The sequence below is a fragment of the Papaver somniferum genome, chromosome 9 (genome assembly GCF_003573695.1).
Source record: "Papaver somniferum cultivar HN1 chromosome 9, ASM357369v1, whole genome shotgun sequence".
Lineage (NCBI taxonomy): Eukaryota > Viridiplantae > Streptophyta > Magnoliopsida > Ranunculales > Papaveraceae > Papaver > Papaver somniferum.
Genome location: NC_039366.1, coordinates 15693286 through 15713068, shown reverse-complemented (window position 1 = coordinate 15713068; position 19783 = coordinate 15693286). Strand labels below are relative to the sequence as shown.

At 36.4% G+C, this 19783-nt stretch overlaps 2 protein-coding genes, 1 long non-coding RNA gene and 1 pseudogene across 3 annotated transcripts; 3 read left to right on the top strand and 1 right to left on the bottom strand.

The window, feature by feature from the left end:
- Window positions 1-5622: 5622 nt before the first annotated feature.
- Window positions 5623-6660, top strand: LOC113309388. The gene is made up of 3 exons (XR_003340560.1): window positions 5623-5655; window positions 5757-5839; window positions 6614-6660. It is a non-coding gene; the product is annotated as an uncharacterized LOC113309388 (long non-coding RNA).
- A 4954-nt stretch (window positions 6661-11614) lies between these two features.
- On the top strand, window positions 11615-13990 carry LOC113311458 (annotated as a pseudogene).
- Window positions 13169-15590, top strand: LOC113311111 (cytochrome P450 93A3-like). The gene is made up of 2 exons (XM_026559959.1): window positions 13169-14299; window positions 14511-15590. Exons 1-2 carry the CDS (start codon window positions 13376-13378, stop codon window positions 15183-15185), a joined length of 1599 nt encoding a protein of 532 aa, XP_026415744.1. The 5' UTR covers window positions 13169-13375; the 3' UTR covers window positions 15186-15590.
- Window positions 15591-18266: 2676 nt separating this feature from the next.
- LOC113311457 lies at window positions 18267-18932 on the bottom strand. The gene has a single exon (XM_026560294.1). The coding sequence runs from the start codon at window positions 18930-18932 to the stop codon at window positions 18267-18269; it is 666 nt and encodes a 221-aa protein (XP_026416079.1).
- Between the last annotated feature and the right edge of the window lie 851 nt (window positions 18933-19783).

Below are 19783 nucleotides of genomic sequence, written 5' to 3'. Positions count from 1 at the left end.
TTGTCTTCTCCCATCATTTCTTTTTGCAGTCATCATTTCTCTTAATTCTGCCATCTTCCTGAGAATTTCTTTGTTGAATGATTGACCCAAATCTTCTTGCATGGGTCTTTTTAGCCTTGCTTGTCTCAATATATTCTCATGATTGTTTTGGTGTATTGCCTCTTGTATCTCTTGCCGTTCGGTTTCTTCTCTTCTTCGCTTGCGCCTTTCATTATTTGCTTCGATTTGTGATCTATCATGTCTTTCTTCAGTATCTGTGCGATCATATCGATTCTTTGATATTTCTATTTCTTGTGGTGTCACTCGACCTTGATCTGTATCTTCTATGCGATGACACTCGCGTCCTCTTACTCTATTATCAATATGACGCAATATGCTTTGTAATTCTGTTTCTTCTAATTCTTCCCTTCTTCTCTGTCTATCTCTCGCACGTGCAACCTCTCGTTCGCGCTCATATTCATCTCTCAACATTTCCCTACCATGTAATATCATTTGTCCTTGCCCTGAATGTTCTTCTTCCCTTTCAAAATTAGTATTTGCTCGACGAAGAAGTTCGCGCGAATGTTCATATCGATTAGTTGCTAAGTCAATTATACGTCTTCTTTCCCTGTGATCTTCCAAATTTTCATCTTCTTGCGAGTTTTCTTCAATGACTTCCATATGTTGCATTCGCCTATCATTTCTTCGATTATATTGGCTCTGTCGGGAAGAACTCCTACTGGATCTTGAACTTGAGCGTGTAGCACTCCTTGATCTTTGTTCTTGTAATCTAATATTCTCTTCTCGTAAATCATCATTTTTACGGATCAAATTCGCACACTCCTCTTCTTCTCTCTTTCTTTCAATTATTAATTTTTTCCTAAGCTCTGCAATCTTCATATTTCCTCACTCGCTATAATTGGTTCTTCGTTCCCAATTCTCTATCCTTCGTCTGTAGAATTCGTCATCGCATTATGGACACTCACTCTATCATAATCTATATCATTATTCTGTCCTTGTTCTCGCTGAGATCCAATTGGAGTTTCTGTTCTTTGATGTTCTTCCATTCTTTTCTCTTGTTGCTCAAGATTTGTAATTCTTCTTCGTTCAGCAAGTCTGTGACTTCTTCTAGTTTTCATTCCTTGTTCAACAACAGACTCGATCCTTACCATTTCTAAATATTTAGATCTCACTTTTTTCCTTCAAATCTATGATATACTATCAGGAATTAGCATCCCGAGCTGTTTTCTAGCGCCAAAAATGTAGTTGTAAGATTTCTTACAACTATACCCCACTCAATCTGGTTATATCTCTATGTGATCGTCATGGACAATTACTTTATTGATTGAAGATTTAGATTGCTTACATAATAGATCCAAGTCTTACAACAACTTTACTTGAGACCTAAATTCACTTTTTCTCCCTCTCTATTTCTTAATCAAGATTTACCTTAGAATCCCCTAAGAAACAATGACCCTCTCCTTTATATAGGATTTTACATAGTGGATGACAGTTAAGAATCCCTTTATTTTCGGGATCACTGTGCGACATATTCGCTCATATACAATCGCTCATCTTCGCATAACTTACTTCTTCGCATAATTCTTCACATTTTACCCGTGACTTTGCTGACATCATATGGTGTGTCATCTCAATTTGCTATGTTCGATGCTCCTCGCGTAAATTGTATTCCTCACTTCGCGTAGTTATTAACGTGTGCGATATTTAACTCCTATAGTTGCAACTCATTCAAAAGCACATGGTATGTTAGTCGTTAGAATTGTATAGTTCACATGTAAAAATATTCAAATTTGAAGAAGAGATTGTACACTAAGATTCTAAATCATATAAAACTCAACCATAATAGTCAAAGAAACTGTGATTAGAGGGAATTTATAATTTCGACAAGGTATAAGTGGCAAAATGTCCCAAAATGGATTCCAAGGTTGTGAAAATGCCCCGGACGTTAGGAAAAAGATTAAAATGCCCCACTCCTTTAATTTTGGGGCATTTTGATCAAAATTTGACATCTTGACCGGTCAACGGAGTTTTTTAATTCCATTTCTATCCTTCTTAATCAAAACGCCCCAATCTGCCACTACCACCGCCAGTCCACCACCACCAAACGAACAACCACCAACCACCATAGTTTCCACCTCCACCACCACCACCACCACTGCCACCACTACCACCACCATCCCCACCACCGCCACCACCACTACCACTAGAACAACCACCACCAACACCACCGCCACCGCTATCGCCACCGCCTCCTCCACCACCACAACCATCACCGCCGCCACCACTGCCACTATCACCATCGCTGCCCACCACCAATACCACCGCACCACCACACCACCACCACCTGAATCCTAAATCCTGAACCCTGGACCCTGAACCCTAAGCCCTAAATCCTGAATTTTAAACAATGAACACTGAATTACGAACATGTACCATGAAGGGGAATTTCGACTATTTAACTCTCTTTAACGGAAAATCTAACTGGATGAGGCATTTTAATATTTTCCCTAATGTCCGGGGCATTTTCACAACCTGGGGGTCCATTTTGGAAAAAATTTCCACTTAATCCTTTCGACGAATGAGTGAACTTAGTTTCCTCTGATATCTCATTGTGGAAAGAGTTGAACGACTGCTTTCAAGTACTTGTTGCTTTGCAGTGTTAGTGAAACACTCGTACATGAAAAATACTTTGGAATGTAATAACACTTACGGTATAGGTAGTATTGAAAAAGAATGAAATTGTGAAACTAATTTAAAGCGGTTGAACTGAGATAAATAGAGACTGATGTTGGGGCTGCCATACCCTGAATTGATTTCTTAGATTTGTGCCAACATTCTTGCAAATAGTAAACTGTAAACAATATTATACATTATGTAATTAACAAAATGGATGTAAAAGCCTACACTAACTTTTCCCATTAAGAAGAGGGGTGGAGGAGAGTAATGCATGGCTTGAAAGAGATGCATCATACATAAGTGGATGATGAATAACGTCAGTTAGCAACTCGAAAAACAAGCAATTAAAATTCTGTTATGGGTGTAAATTAGAAACCAAATATTGATACACAAAATTGGTTAAAAAGACCAAAATCAACAGTTTTTGGGTGAAATGGACAGTTAGATTTTTGATACTGTTTAAATGGACAAAAATGTAAAAATAGGCAGGATGTAACCAGTTTCATCGTGCCCATTTTCAAATATTTTTTCTTATTTTTAATTTACACAGGATGTATCCAATTTCATCCTTACTATTTTTTTTTTGGCCATTTCACCCAAACTATTTTTTACTCGTCCATTTGAACCGTGATTTAAAAATATTTGGACAAATGACCCATTTTCCGATATTGATATCAGCGATCAGGAAGTTTAGGGGACTTTGTGATAAGTGCCTAAAATATATCATTTATGCTTTTCTTAGATATTTTCTCTCGTATTTTCAGATATTATGTTTGTTTTGCATTTTGTAGGTATTTTGGAGAAGAGAAAAAGGATCTCAATTTTCTCTTTGGAAACCTTATGCGTTGACGAACTTGGAATTGACGGATTAGAATCGTGTAAAGACACAACACTCTAGTGTGTCAAAAACAAAGAATTACTAGGGAACCTAGTGATCTCTACTGGGTACAAACACCTACTTTGATCAATGTAATCCTTCGAACCCCAATTTGAATGAGGTAACTTAATAAATAAAATTTACGTGTTTTTGGGAGCCCCTTATTTCCATCATGTTATAAACGTGTAAATATGTTAAGAATATCTAGGGTGAATCTCGTTTATTATTCAGATGCCCTTGTGTCTAGCCCTATAAATAGAGGTTATAATGTTTGTCTAACACACTAATGAATAAGATTTTCTCTCCTTCTTCCCCCTCTAGTTTGTGTTTCCTTCTCTATTTTCTAGTATCACAATACGTTATCAGCAAGCTTCACACGGAGCTTTAAGGTTTGAAATCACTTACAAGAACGCAACAAAAGAGAGTTGGCGTTAAAATTTTTTTTGTTGTTTTCCTCTCTTGTTATCCTTTTGCTGTTATATCTCAGCGTTTGATTTACAAATCATATAAACCATTATAATTATAGTTTTGATAATTGAACAGTACGCTAACTTTTGTCTTTATACATGCATGTATTCATGGTTGCACTAAAACAATTGAGATAATGGAGTTTTTGGATGGCAAAGCATCCATGTGCTTACGGAAGACTACTGCAGTGGACGGTGGAGGCTCAAGGGTTCGTTCCACCTTGAAACTTTAATATTTGCATTTATGTAGGTTATATTTTGAGAAAAATATCGTTTGGTCATTTTTTAGGTGGGTCCATGTCAGTTTGGTCCTTTGAGAAAACGCCTTTACTGTTTGGTCCATAATTATTTAAAAATATTAAATGGACAAAATTACTCTTTTGTGCTAATTTTTACTTATTTTTTTGTAGCAGTTCATTCTTTAAAATGAACTCCTGTTAATTTCTACTTATTTTTTTCAGAAATCACCTAAAAAAACCAGAGTTCATTCCAGAAATGAGCTCCATATAAAACCTAAAAAAAGCAGAGTTCATTCCAGAAATGAACTCCATATAAAAACCTAAAAAAAAAAAGTTCATTCCAGAAATGAACTCCATATAAAAAACTAAAAAAACAGAGATCATTTCATAAATGAACTCCATATAAAAACCTAAAAAAACAGAGTTCATTCCAGAAATGAACTCCATATAAAAACCTAAAAAAAACAGAGCTCATTTATGGAATGAACTCCATATAAAAACCTTAAAAGAACAGAGTTCATTCCAGAAATGAACTCCATATAAAAACTTAAAAAAACAGAGTTCATTCCAGAAAATGAACTCCATATAAAAACCTAAAAAAACAGAGTTCATTATGGAATGAACTGCAGCATCATCATTCTTCATCGTCTTCAACAGCAGCAAAAATAAATTCTTCGTCATCTTCAACGTCAACAACAAGAATGAACTTCATCAATAATATCATAAACAACAACATCATAAATAGATCTGGCAAACAAGTTGAAACCCGCGGGTTAACCCGTGCCCGGACCGTGAAAACCCGAACCCGGACCGGCTGGTTTCTAAACAAGCCGGGTTAGGGTTGGAGAAATGGTGACCCGTCAAAAAACGGGTTAACCCGGCCCGGACCGTACAATCACGGGTTAACCCGTTAACCCGCACTTCATTCATAATGCCGGGTGTCACTATACGTGTCTCGCTCATCTGCCATGCAGCCATGGTATAAAAACAAAAAAACCCTACTTCGTCTTTTCTTCTCCGTCCGCAGCGCTTCCCAGCGGCAAAGTTCACAGACAAAGTTGAACGTTCTTTCGTCTTCTCCGTCTGCTACTACTTCGATCTTGAAGGATTTGAGTCATTTGACTCTTGAGTATTCTCTGTGTAAGCAAGCGGGACTGTGGGTGTGGGAGAAAGTATGAAAGTGAAAGAGGGAAACCCCTTTTCTCATACCCTATTTCTCTTCGTATCTTCAAAACCCTATTTTTGATTTCAATTCTAATCACTCATCAGGTAATGTTATGGTTTTCGAAAGTTAATTTATTTTTGTTTTGTTTTCAATTTTTGGATGTTAGGGTTTGAATTTAATTTTTTTTTTGTTTTGAATGTAGAAGTCCTTCAGGTGCAAATTAATCTTCAGGTAATTTGAATTTCTCCATCACTTTGATTTTATTTGAATTGTTAGAGGTTAATTTCTTGATAGATTGTCCAGTAACTCCTTTCTTCAATTTCTCTGTTAAGGTTTCAATTGAAGTTCCCTTCTTTTTAATATTGTGTGGAAGACCTCCAGCCTCCAGGTGCAGTAATTTCTCAAAGATCTTCAGGTATAACATCTTGATTAAAGATTGGTTTGAAATTAATATTTTCTATGGTTTTATCAGGGATTTGCTTATGTATGTGATTGTGAATATGTGATTGTGCATATGTTTTATTAGGAATCTTGGATGGATGTTTTTATTAGCTCAAAGCCTCAAAGGCTCAAACTATGTGGTTTTAATTAGGGATTTGCTTATGTATGTGAATATGTGATTGTGCATATTTTATTTTAATTAGAGCATGGATACAGTGTGTTACAGACACAATTACAGTTGGTTCTTTCTTTACATTTTCATTCATCTCAATTCTCCATTCTCCAATGATTGTATTTGTATATTTGTAATTTTGTATGCTATGTTAAGCAAGACCTAGTGAGTAGTGAGTAGTGAGTAGTGACTACTGACTAGTGCTAGTGTGCTACCTCCTACCTTGAAAGAACAAAGTGGGGGTTTATTACGTGAACTTCCTTGCTTGATGTTTCTTTGTTGAGTATCCAACATTCCAAGTCCATGACTGGGTTTTGGTTGTTAAAGCTGGATATCATCTTATTCAAGATAATAATGTGTATGGTATTATGCTCTCCATTTGTGTGTAAAACTGTGAATTGTGATAAACTGATAGTGTTACTATGAGTCTGTGACTGTCAATTGAATGGGATGCAAATTGCAATTCAAGTAAGTGGTTGTTAATATCTTTATTGTTCGACACAAAGTCATAAAGTACAAACAATGATATGACTCTCTCTGATGTGTTTATCTCTAATTTTGTGCTATTGTTTTTAGGTTACTCTCTCTGATGTGTCCAGTATGTCAAGTGTACAAGAACAAGAGTTACAAGAACAAGACCATTATAATGATGTTATGAGTAGTGATGGTGAGGATTATGATGTTGAGATGCTAGATTCTGTGAATGAGGATCCAACTGTTGGTTGTGCACTTGCCTGTCCTGCACCAGTTTCACGTGGAAAATATCATCATGATTCATGACATGAACTGATGAAGTACTGTAACTAAAGTATTTAAACTACTAATGACTAGTATTTGTAATTTGTGTTCTTTTAATTCTTTAAATGCAAAATTAGTTTAGTTTTGCAATTTTGAGTTTTTGAATGTGGCCTGAATGTGGCCGAAAATAGCCCAGAAATCGATTTCTGGCGAGTTGACTCAACATAAACCAGCTAACCCGTGAGCTCCCGTGAACCCGCAAGCTTTACCCGGGACGGGCGCGGGTTGGAGAAATGACCACCCGTGAAGAATTTCAACCCGCAAAGCTTAGGCTTGTATTAACCCGTAACCCGCGGGTTGGTCACAAGCCAGCCCCGGCCCGCCCGTTTGCCATCTCTAATCATAAACAAACAACAACATCTTTGTCATCTTCTTTTACAACAAAAGCAACAACATCATAAACAAACAACAACATCTTCATCATCTTCTTCAACTTCAACACCATCATCTTCATCAAAAAAGATAAAGAAAAACAAGAAGAGAAAGTAGATCTGAAACATCCACAAAAATTATCTCCATCATCTTCTTTCAACAACAACACCAACACTATCGTCTTCATCGAAACATCATCTCCATCGTCTTCTTTCAACAACAACAGCAGATTAAATCACCATCGTCTTCATCGGGAAAAAAAAAACAGTAGCAGAAACGAAAAAGAAAAAAGAAATGGAGAGAAAAAACTAGATCTGAAAACTAGAAGAGAGAGAATGTAAAAATAAAAATAAGGTTTTTTCTAGGATTTTTTTCTATATAAGTGGTCCCAAAAGGATATTTCTGTCACCACACAATGACAATTACATCATCCATGACATCATCCTAGGACCAAACTATAATTTCTAGGACCAATTATAATATATTTTTCTAAAAAGGACCAAACAGATACATGATTGAGTCAACTGGACTAGACTCTCTCTAATATATTATTTCTAGGACTAAATGATATTTCCTACTTATTTTTTCCTTTTTGTTTTATATGGAACATGGGAGATTAATCTTTCCATATAAATTTCTCCATATTTTTCTTTCTTCTCTAATTTTTTTCTATATAAAAAGAAGAAAAAAAATATCCATCAAAGGATGGTTTACGGTTTCTATTCTTTTAATGAAATCGTAATCACCAAAACTTGGCGTTATCGTAATTTATTTATCTTTACGATAACTAATCACGTGCATGGTTGAAAAACCTCCGGCCAGTTAATATTGGTATCTTTTGTCCATTAGAGAATGATCATGTGATTTATCCATATGGTTTCTATTTTTCTTTTTACAAGAAATCATTTGTCAACCACAAAGTGGATTTTTCCTTTGCGATGACTAGAACGACAATTTTTTTTCTTTTCTTTTGTCAAACGCGATTTTGGTAAATCGCAGAAACCATTATTTTCTCCATCTTTTCTTTAAAATTTTGGAAAATATATTGGCATATTTTCTAACTCTTTGCCAATATGGTATGATTTCGAAAACTATATATGGTTTCATCAAATAATAAATCATCGGTTTCTATTTCTCCAAGAAACCATTCATCACCATAATGTGTAAAAAGAAAAAATAACGATATTAACCCATTGGTTTTTCCTATAGATCCTAAAAGGATAAAGTATCGTTGTTGTGATATTATTGCAAACACCGAGGAATTGTTACATTCTTAAGGGATATTGAGCAATTTTTGTTATTATTAGTTTTTTTTTTCTTCCTTGTGTTAATATCCAAAACTGTGACCGTTCAACTTTATGTTGGAATACGGTGGAACATAAAAGATCAATGTTCAATGGGTGCGCACTCGGCTTGTTAGCCTATATTATTAGTCCTTGTAGTGACTAAATTGATCTTGAATTTATTTTCTTTTGAAAAAGAAAGTATCCATAATATCATTCTCAATATCTCATTGACCGTTGAGATCACGAAATTATCGGAGATTTGTTTGCATATTTACAATGCTTTTGGTTTTGACATATAATTTTTATTTTTGTTCCAAAACAATCCATGGTTGATGGTAAATATGTATGTCTATTAAGACTACATTTTTTTTTATGTCAAAAGACATATTTCGTAACGAGTATATATCTCGAATTAATCGTATAATACTTTACGAAACTTGAAATTTCCGTATAAGAGATAAAAATAAAATTCCACCATGATCAGGGTAGAGCATACACTATTAGAAGCTTGTGTTAATTAATTTAACAGTTATATCAGTTTCTCTCTCATCCAGATCAAATTGGTAAAGGCTGCCATTATATGCTTGGTGTGAAATATCTCATTTTTCTTTTATATAAGTGTTTGCCTGTTGAAAGGAAAATCCAATCACATATAGCAACAAGTAGCGTTTTGGAAAAGGCAACAAATAGTAATCCAATTGAGTCTATCAAAACATGATCCACATTCATATAGTTCATATCTCCTCAATGGAAGATAGGGAGATTATTATGCCCGAGGGCGCTAGTACCAGTAATTTTTGAATTTTTCAAAGTATGCATACACTGGATATTGTGTGAGATCGTGATAAGCTAATATGATTGTCGAATATTCTTTTATGGTAGATACTAATAAATGATGGTGGTTGTTAACCCCTCTGCATACGAATATCGACATATGTGATTGGTTGGCATACAATCCAAATTAAGTTGGATTAGTTTCTCAATTAACGCAATTTTTGGATCCAAAAGTCAACACTTAGAAAATGCCAAGCCTATTAATTACAGGCTAGTGTAGTCATAATGCGTTATACAAGAAATTTTTCGTTGTAAAAAGGATTTAAGGGTTTCATTTTTTCTCAAACCCTAGGATTGATTCATTAATTGTTCTCTTTATACAATGCATTTGGTGTGGTAGTCTTTGAAGGACTCATATTGCATTGACACAAGAATTGTGGTCGAGGAACATATTGAATTTGTAATCTTTTGAGGTTTCAAATTTTATTCAGGAAGCCACCTTATTTGCTTACATAAGGTTTAACAATCCTTTATGTGTTTTTAAAAATTTGGTACACAACCAAAAATCCGGATTATTTAGTTGATGATTTCAACGTTATAGGTCTCTTGAGGAGTCCTTAAAAACACTAAAATCCACGCTTTTTGCAGCATGAATTCTATTTTCCATTCTTTCTTAAATCTGCAGTTAGAATTATGCTAGCTTAAACTCGTATTTCAGGTAGACTAGAGTTATGATTTTGATGCTCGTTTTCGGTAATACTCATATAGTTGAGTTACCATCCATAAATCTTCAAAAGTTGTACTCTTTTTCCTTCGTTTCAGATTTTGTCCCACGTGATTTTTACTCACAAGATTTTAACGAGGCAACATCTTGTTGACGTTTATTTTTCTTTCAAAATGTTGATATTTGTGGTCTTTTTCCTTCGTCTAATTTTTTTCCCATTGGCTTTTACTGGCAAGGTTTTAGTGAGGCAATTTAATTTTGCATGGTGGTCATCCAAGGGGGCCGGAGTTGTATCAATTTTGGTTATTTGGTCGATTCCCACCATTAACTAGGTCATTTTGTTAGACCACATCAACATATCCATCTCCTATGAATTTGGATATCATTCTGATCCATATAAGGTATGATCACAAACTTTGCTCACCTTTGGTACTATAGCTGCGTATTGGCACTTTGTTGAAGAAACTACATTAAGTACTTTTGCAAATCATCTCCGAGAAGTTAGCAATCAAGAAGAAAGTCCTTAATGTATTGAAAGAAACATGAAGACTCGAGAACACCACTATTAGAATACTAACACAAAAGAAGACTTCATCAATTGGTAGATTTCTCACGAAAGCAATACTATCTCCAGTACTCAAGAAATTCGTTTATCGAAATTGGGAAGTGTCGACTCAAGATTTGCAAGCCAAGATTTAACTGAAGTACTTATTAGGGGGAGCATCATAGTAAAAGGTATTTTACTGGACTATGACGTTGTACTCTTTTTACTTCTTCAAGGTTTTGTCCCACTGGGTTTTCCTTGTCAAGGTTTTAATGAGGCAACATATGCATGTCCATCTCGGTTCTAAGTTTACTCACAATTGTACTCTTTTCCCTTCGATCAGGTTTGTCCGTTTGTGGTTTCCTGTCAAGGTTTTAACGAGGCAACATATGCGTGTCCAACACTGTCTGAGTTTTTATATGCTTATGCAATTTCATGTTTTTCTCTTTTGAGTTTTCCTAATACGTTTGTAATTAGCTTAGACACAATGTCATCAGGGGGAGTGTTATAAACGTGTAAATATGTTAAGAATATCTACGGTGAATCTCATTTATTATTGAGATGCCCTTATATCTAGCCCTATAAATAGAGGTTATACTGTTTGTCTAACACGCACATTAATATAATTTCTCTCTCTTCTTCCTTTTTATTTTGTGTCTCCTACATGCACGTTAATATAATTTCTCTCTCTCTTCTTCCTCTTTATTTTGTGTCTCCTTCTCTATATTTTCTGTTTACAAGACATCAATCTTTTTTCTTTTTTATAACCGCCTTGGCAGCCGGACTCGGACCAAATTTGCTCGTTTGACATTTTGACTGACTTTGACCATTTAGTTACGAATCGGGATACTTTAGTCCCTACTTCCCCAAACCAATCCAACTTCTTTCTCATCAGGATCAAGTTTTAGCTCTATATTTCTCTGTCTGTTCCCTATAAAATGGAATCCCTAACAAAATTCAATCAAAATCCACTGAATCTGTCAATTGTCATCCAACAATCACAATCATCTCCTTGAATTCTCAGAACCCATTTCTTCAATGTCCCTTAAAACCCCTTCAAAATCAAACATAATCCCTAAAAGCTTCATTTTCTTCAAACAAAAACCCCCAAATTGATAAAACCCCCTAAACTCCACTCTCACCAATCATTAAAACCGCATGTATCACCATCTTCACCATCTCAATCGCATCTAATTCCTCCAGAAACCTTCGAATCTATCAAAGAAACAAAGATTGCTCAGGTAGAAGAAGAAAAGCTGATTGATGAGAAACAACAGGCCATTGATTCACTTCCTAATGATGTTGAAAGCTTGAAATTACTAATGGAAATAAACAGGCCATTGATCCATCTGACCCTCAATGGCCATTACTGAAATCTCATTTGCAGAGTTCAATAGATGAAGCAGAAGCGGCGACGTTAGGGTTTGCAACTCTCTGTCGAAGCATATCATGGGTTAGTAATGGCAGCGTGTCAATTGGAGACTGGAGAGTTATTGTAGAATGTGTTAAAGAGAATTGAGAATGCAATGGAGAAATGTAAGAAGGAGAAGAATAAGAAAGAAGATGTAAGAGATTTTAGATTGTTGATTGCTCAAGTTAGAGTGATCGAAGGGAATTATGAGCGTTGAGTGTGTATCAAGAGCTTGTTAAAGAGGAGCCTAGAGATTTTAGACCTTATTTATGTCAAGGTATTATTTATACTTTGTTGAGGAAAACGGAGGAAGCTGCAAAATCATTTGAGAAGTATCAGAAATTGGTTCCGAAAGATCATCCTTATAATCGGTATTTTGAAGATAATATGATGGCTACTAAGGTTTTCTCGCAAATGGCTGATAGTCAGACTAGTGAATGAGCCATATGGAGCGTCATTCGGGGAATTGAGGTTGGTAAGAGCTTTTCAGAAATTTTATGTTTCTGTTTTTCTTATTGAAGTTTTGCAAGTTTACTAAGTCATGAATTATGAATACATATGAGACATTAGTTAGCGGAAATTTTGATGGTTGAATGTTGCCAGTTTGAACCGTATTTACATGACATTAGTTATCGGAAATTTTGATGGTTGAATGTTGCCAATTTGAACAGTATTTACATTAGATTGTTTGATGCTGTTATTCTTGCTTTTCATTTGTTGAAAAATGATAAGGAAATATTTTGCGTAATATATTTAAATAAATCTAACTTTATTCGTTATGCTTCCTTTATGTATTGTATTAAGTTTAATCTATGATGGAGCATCATCCGGGGAGTTGAGGTTGATATTAGCTTTGCAGAAAGTTTATGTTTCTGCTTTTCTTATTAATATTGTGCAAACTTAGTAAGTCACGAATACATATGAGACATTTAGGAAACACTTACTGTCGTAAATTTTGATGGTTTAATGATGCCAGTCTGAACGTGTTTTCATTAGATTGTTTGATGTGGTTATTTCTTGCTTTTACTTTGTTGAAAAATGAAAAGTAATATTTTGCCTAATGGGATTTAAATAAACTCAGCTTTATTCTTAATGCTTCCTTTTATGTATTTTAATATTCTTAATCTTTAATGGTGGTGTTAGTTTTGAGTGCGGCAATGATTCTCATATAGTGACACCACTGAGAACATAAAAAATATATATTCTTGTGAGGGTACGCTACTTTGTCTTACCTTCCAAAAACAACAAAATCTATGTTATTTGTTTGAAGTTTTCTTGATAGATTCAGTTTTATGTAGGTCTGAATTTCGAGTTACTTTTGTTGCTATGCGTGGTTCCTCCATATTGAAAGATATATATTGAGAGGGATAGACAAACAGACAAATAGATCCAAGTCCCAGGCATATTGTGGTGTCTGTTAATTGGAGTAATGGTGCTTATCCTATTCCTTTATGCAATTGTCTTCATTTTTTCTCTGTTGGTTCTGCTTGGGGCAATCTTCACTTCCAAAAATAGAGTAGGGTGTAGACTCCCACCAAGTCCAATAGGATTACCAATCATTGGACATATGCACCTCATAGATATCGTGCCTTACCGGTCTTTTCACAAACTGGCAATCCGATATGGTCCTTTGATCCATCTTCGTCTAGGTTCTGTTCCCTGCATCATAGTTTCCTCTCCTGAATTAGCAAAAGAGTGTCTTATGACCAATGAACTAACCTTTGATTCACGTCCTGTAACAGTCGCCATCGATTACCTTACTTACAACTCTGCTGGCTTTGCTTTCACTCATTTTGGAACTGTCTGGAGTTTTATGAAAAAGGTTTTAATGTCTGAGCTCCTCGGTGGCCAGGCTCTTAAGAAACATGGCCACATTCGGCGAGATGAGATTCAGAACTTAGTTCAGCTGTTATTGAAGAAATCTATCCATGGGGAAACAGTAAATGTTTCAGAAGAGCTCATGAAGCTTTCGAATAACATAATTACTCAAATGATGCTTGGTAAGAAGTATTCTGATAGTAAAGAGAGGGGAGAGGAAGTCCGTTCCCTGGTTAGGGAGGTTACAGAGATTTTTGGTCAGTTCAATGTCTCAGATTCTTTTGGGTTTCTCCGGAACCTAGATTTACAGGGGTTTCTTAAAAAATCCACTGATATAAGAGGTAGATATGATATTTTGCTTGAAAGAATCATCAAGGAGCGTGAAGAAGTAAGAAGAAACAAGACGACAGGGAAGCCGACTAGTGATGTGGGTAATAACAAGGAGAAAGATTTTTTGGATATCTTACTCGATGTATCAGAAGATATGAACTCAGAGGTCAAACTGAACAGAGATAATGTTAAGGCTTTTCTCTTGGTAAGTCCCTTGCCTTTTACCTTCTCAGATATGCTGCTGATACATTTTTTTTTTAGTACTAACCTTTGTAGTTATTCGAGCACATAAATTGGGGGGTTGCTATTGGACTTGGCCATGGTTAAGTTAGGCTTTTAGCTTTTTTAGTAAGAGGTATATGTTCACTTGTTCAGAGTTTAATTACATATTCTCCCTGAATTTTGTGGTTAATTAGGATATCATGACAGCTGGGACAGACACATCAGCTGGTTCTACTGAATGGGCACTAGGGGAGCTCATTAATCATCCAAATATGCTTCAGAAAGCTAGGGAAGAGATAGATTCAGTTGTGGGTAGAAATGTTAGGCTAGTGGATGAATCTGATCTACCAAATCTTCCTTACCTTCAAACAATTTTTAAAGAAGCTCTACGTCTTCACCCTCCTGCACCCATGCTTGCTAGAGAATCGACCCAAGATTGTGTGATAGGAGGCTACAGCATCCCAGCTAAAACTAGGTTGTTTGTAAATGTATGGTCTATCAATAGAAACCCTAAGTACTGGAGTGACCCCTTGGAATTTCGACCAGAGAGGTTTATGATACCTGAAGGTGTTGATGGCAAATGTGATCAGTATCAAACAAGTAGAGTGAATAAGGATGTTAGGGGGCAACATTTTGAATTCCTGCCATTTGGTACTGGGAGGAGAGGGTGTCCTGGGATTTGGTTATCTCTGCTCGTAGGACCAGCAGTATTGGCTGCTATGATCCAATGCTTGGATTGGGAGGTAGTTAGCAGTGACGGCAGCAAAGAAATTGATATGACTGACCGACCTGGATTGACTGTTCCCATGGCTAATCCTATCTTACTTGACCTGCACACCCGTTTCGATCCGTTCAACCTCGATATGTAATCGACCTGAACCTGTCAGTGGGAGAAACAACGTGGGAATTGAATGTGCTTTCGAATCTGTCAAGGTTGTGGCTGCAGATTTGAAAATGAAACATCTTCTATTTAGCTGGCTAGGTTGTGGTTTATAGATTTAGTAAAACTGCCTATGAATGTGTTTAACGGTATGCATCCCATTAATTTATCAGGCTTGCTGATTTTCCTTGCTTCTGTTAATTGCATGATTTCAGGATACTCAAAGTTTGTACTGTGCATCTTGATGTGTGTTCTCTTTCTACCAAACATTCAATAAAGGAATGTAAGGATTTAATCTGTCTGGTTTTTAAGATCAAAATACATATGTAATAGGAACCAGTTTCACTAAAGTTCTGATGTAAAGCGCTTGCTGCATCTAGACACATTCTACTCTTGCTTGACCTTGCTATGCATTTGAAGGAATGCAATTCATTACATTATCTGATGTTACTTGAAAACATTTTAACAATAAAAACTGAGAGCATGCATCTAAATAAAGTTAACCATACTGTGAACTGAGTAACTTTCAGTTTTTTTTTTTTAAAGAAGATGCAATGCAACAAAACATTAAAGTAATTCGCTTCTCATGGTCTTACTTGTTTCGGATATGAGTAACAATCTTTTTTTCTTTTAGCACCTCTTGGTTTGATAGGTTTTTCCAGGAATTCTTGAGCTCCAGTTTTAGCTTTCATTGCTTGGTCAAAATCTTTCAAAGTAATAAAAGAAATCCGTATCTTTCAGGGTAGTAACATTTTTTTCTGCCAAATCTTTTAATGAAATTTCTGCCAAATCTTTCAATGAAACAATGCTCAGAGTGTGGGGAATCACTTCAATGTAACGGCACTCACATTCCATATCCTTAACCATATCATCTGTCCAAAGTTTGATTAATGTTGAAGTTTTAGAGTCATAGCAACATAGAGTGGTGCTGAAAGTGTGAGCAAGAATAAAACTTCATTGGTCCTTGTCGTCGTGGTAGTTCTGCTCAGGTTACAATCTTTCATGTGTAAGTAGTTCCAGTACATGCATTAACTCTCTTGTATACCCATATGTCAATCCCAGAAGCTCTAATAAGAACCCGTATTATCGTTCCCTCCAAGTAACGTGAGTGGAGTACCGACCATTTTGTATGCAAAATCTATATAGAATGTGGCAATTGGATGTACCGAAGCTTCTCAGTTTCCAAATCTAAGGCCTCAATACCACGTTCTAGTACCTTAGGGTTGCTGTGGTGCAACCAGTAAAGTTCTACATTTGCATAGATAACTGATGTATAATTCAATTTGTATCGGCTGGAACGGCTGATAAATCCAATGTATCTCCACCAGGGACGGAGCCAGAAATTTCATATAAGGGGGGCGAATTTGAAATAAAATTTATTTAATGGGGGCTTATTAAGAGATTTTTTTTTAATTAATAAGAATTATAAGAAATCACCAATGAATTAACCAGAAATAGGGGGGCGGGGGCCACACCTGAGCTCTACATAGCTCCGTCCCTGATCTCCACTGATCACCGGCGCCAACAGTATATACTTGAACATGTCCATTCTGTTCAACCTCACAATAATATACTGTAACAACCTTGTAATGATTAGTCAAAGGACAATAACCCACTTGCTAATTGACAAATAAATCGCCTTGTTGATATATCAAGAGGCAATATAGAGTAGTTATGTTTCGGAAGCACCACATATTCTCCTGTTAATGAATTGGAAATTAGGGAAGGAACTGCACATAAAGCATATATTTAATATATCTGCCAAAACAAACCAAACCATTGCAAGACCAAACCATGAATTCCTGGGGAGGTTTCTACGATATATCTGGCATGCTCTATCGTAGTAGTTCATCACCTTTACATTATCATACTCATCTCCATAGAAAAGTTGTTGTATACACTTTTGGCCGTCATAATGAGAGAAAATGAAAATGAAACCGACTTTATCAGATTTAAACGGCATGCATCCCGTTAAATTTTTTCAAGTCTTGGTGATTTTTCCTGCTTCTGTTAATTGCAAGATTTTAGGATACTCATTTGTCTTGTGCATCTTGACGTATGTTCTTTTGTCTTTCAGCACTGCAAGAAGGAATGCAAGGATTTACTCCTCCTGGTTTTTATGTTCAATATACATGTAATAGAAACCAGTTCCACTTATATCCTGATGCAAAGCACTTGCTCCATCTAGACACATTCCTGTCTTGCTTGTCATTGCTATGCGTTTGAACGAATGCAATACATTATATCATATGAATATATGATGTTATTTAAAAGATTTTTAACTATAAAACTGAGAGCATGCATCTAAATAATGTTAAAAAGAAGAACACACAACAAAACATGAAACTAATTCAATGGTCACGGTCTTACTTGTTTCGGATATGATTAACAATCCTTCTTTCTGTTACCACCTTCTGATTTGATCGATTTCTTCCAGGAATCTTTCAGCTCCAGTTTTAGCCTCCGGTGCTTGGCCAAAATCTTTCAAGAAGTAACAATAGTTTCTCCCAAATCTTTCAAAGAAACAATGCTTAGCCTGTGGGGAATTGCTTCAATGTAACGGCCCCGCATATCATTATCCTTATCATCATCCCAAAGTTTGTTTAAGGTTGAAGTTTTAGGGTCATAGCAATAGAGTTGCGTGCCAAAAAATCTGTGCAAGAATAAAACTTTATTGCTCCTTGTGATTGCAAATGCCTGGAAAGTTGAGTCAAAACGACGATATAGTTTTTCCATCGGTATAATAAACTCCTCGATCCAACACGACGAAATTTTGTCGGGGTAGGTGATTCCAGTACTCATAGTATATCTCTTGTATACCCATATGCGAGATGATGTATCGTTTGTATGGATCAAATACAAATTATTATTTCCTCCAAGAAACCTGAGTGGAGTATAATCACTTTAGTATGCAAAATCTCTAGACCGTGGCAACTGGATGTACCGGAACTTCTCTGTTCCCAAATCAAAGGCTTCAATCCCACATTCCTGTACCCTAGAGTTGCTGTGGTGAAACCAGTAAAGTTCTCCCTTTGCATATATAACTGATTTCCTATAGAATTTGTAATGGCTAGCTGCTGGAACGGCCAATGTATCTCCACTCACCGCTGCCAACAGTATATACTTGAACATGTCCTTCTCGTTCCTTCTCGTGATAATATATTGTAACAACCTTGTATTTATTAGTCAAAGGACAGTATCCAAACCCACTTGCTAATGTACACCGATTTGTGGCTGATATATCAAGAGTAAATTTAGAGTAGTTATATTCCGGAAGAACGACAGATTCTCCTGTAAACGGGTTGCAGATTAAATAAGGAACTGCACTCCAAGCATAATTAATATATCTTCCGAAACAAACCAAACCATTGCAAGACCCAACCATGATATCTCTCCGGACATAATCTGTAGTAAATCTGCCATGCTTTATCTTCGTAAGTGTGTCGTGAGAGCAGTAGTAGTTCATCAGGTTTTCCCGATCATAATGATCATACTCTTCTCCATAGGAAAGTTGTTGTACACCCCCTCGATGTCCGTCAAAGTTATCTTCATGAGAGAAAACGAAAACGAAACCCATCTTACCAGATTTATAATTTTGGAGGATATCTTTCCAAGTTTTGCAAACACGTTTGGCCTGTAACCCCACCTCAATAGGTAATCGGGAAAATATATTCTCCAAGATATCTGTACTGAGAAGTTTCTCCATGTTGATATCTGTACTGAGAAGTTTCTCCATGTTGCTGTTGCTGTTGCTGTTGCTGATTGAGTTCTAACAAATTCTACTATATATACTGAATTCTTTTTTCCCTTCTCTAGAATTTTGTGTTTCTATATTGAGAAGCCTATGTTTTAGCACCGCCGCTTATTTGTTTATGTAACCCTAAACCTAAACACTCGTTTTAGACTAACGGGCCCTCACAAACACCCAAACCCTGAGACCGGGTCTTATGGAGATGCCAAATTTTTGCCAAACGCCTTTACACATCAGTCTGGGAAGAGCCTAGCTCTTGTGGTAGTTCCGGGTTTTAAGAGATAAACGGATGATTGTTATCCGGTTTTTTATTTGTTGGGTCCACTAATTACGGAAACCCCACTTAATTCTTTGTTGGTCCCACTTGGGCAATTCCTTCGCATTTGTTGGGGGCGCCATGGTTGTGATCTCCTCAACCTTGCTCGGGTCCACCTGATTTCCTTCATTGTTCACCACGAAGCCGATGAATTTTCCTGACGTCACCCCGAAGGCGCATTTGAGGGGATTCATTCTAAGCTTAAACTTCCTGCATCTTTCGAAGGCTGTCTTTAGATGAGAGATGTGATCTTCGGCCGCTTGTGTTTTGACCACAATGTCGTCGACATAAACCTCCACCGTTTGGTGCAGTAGATCATGAAATATGGACGTCATGGCGCGCTAGTATATGGCGTCGTCGTTTTTCAGACCGAAGGGCATTACCAGGTAGTAGAAATTCCCGTATGGAGTTTGAAAAGCCGTCTTATTTGCATCAACCTGAGCCATTCTTATCTGGTTGTGCCCAATGTAAGCCATCCATGAAGGAGTAGCGCTGCTTGCCTCATGTCGCGTCCAGCGTC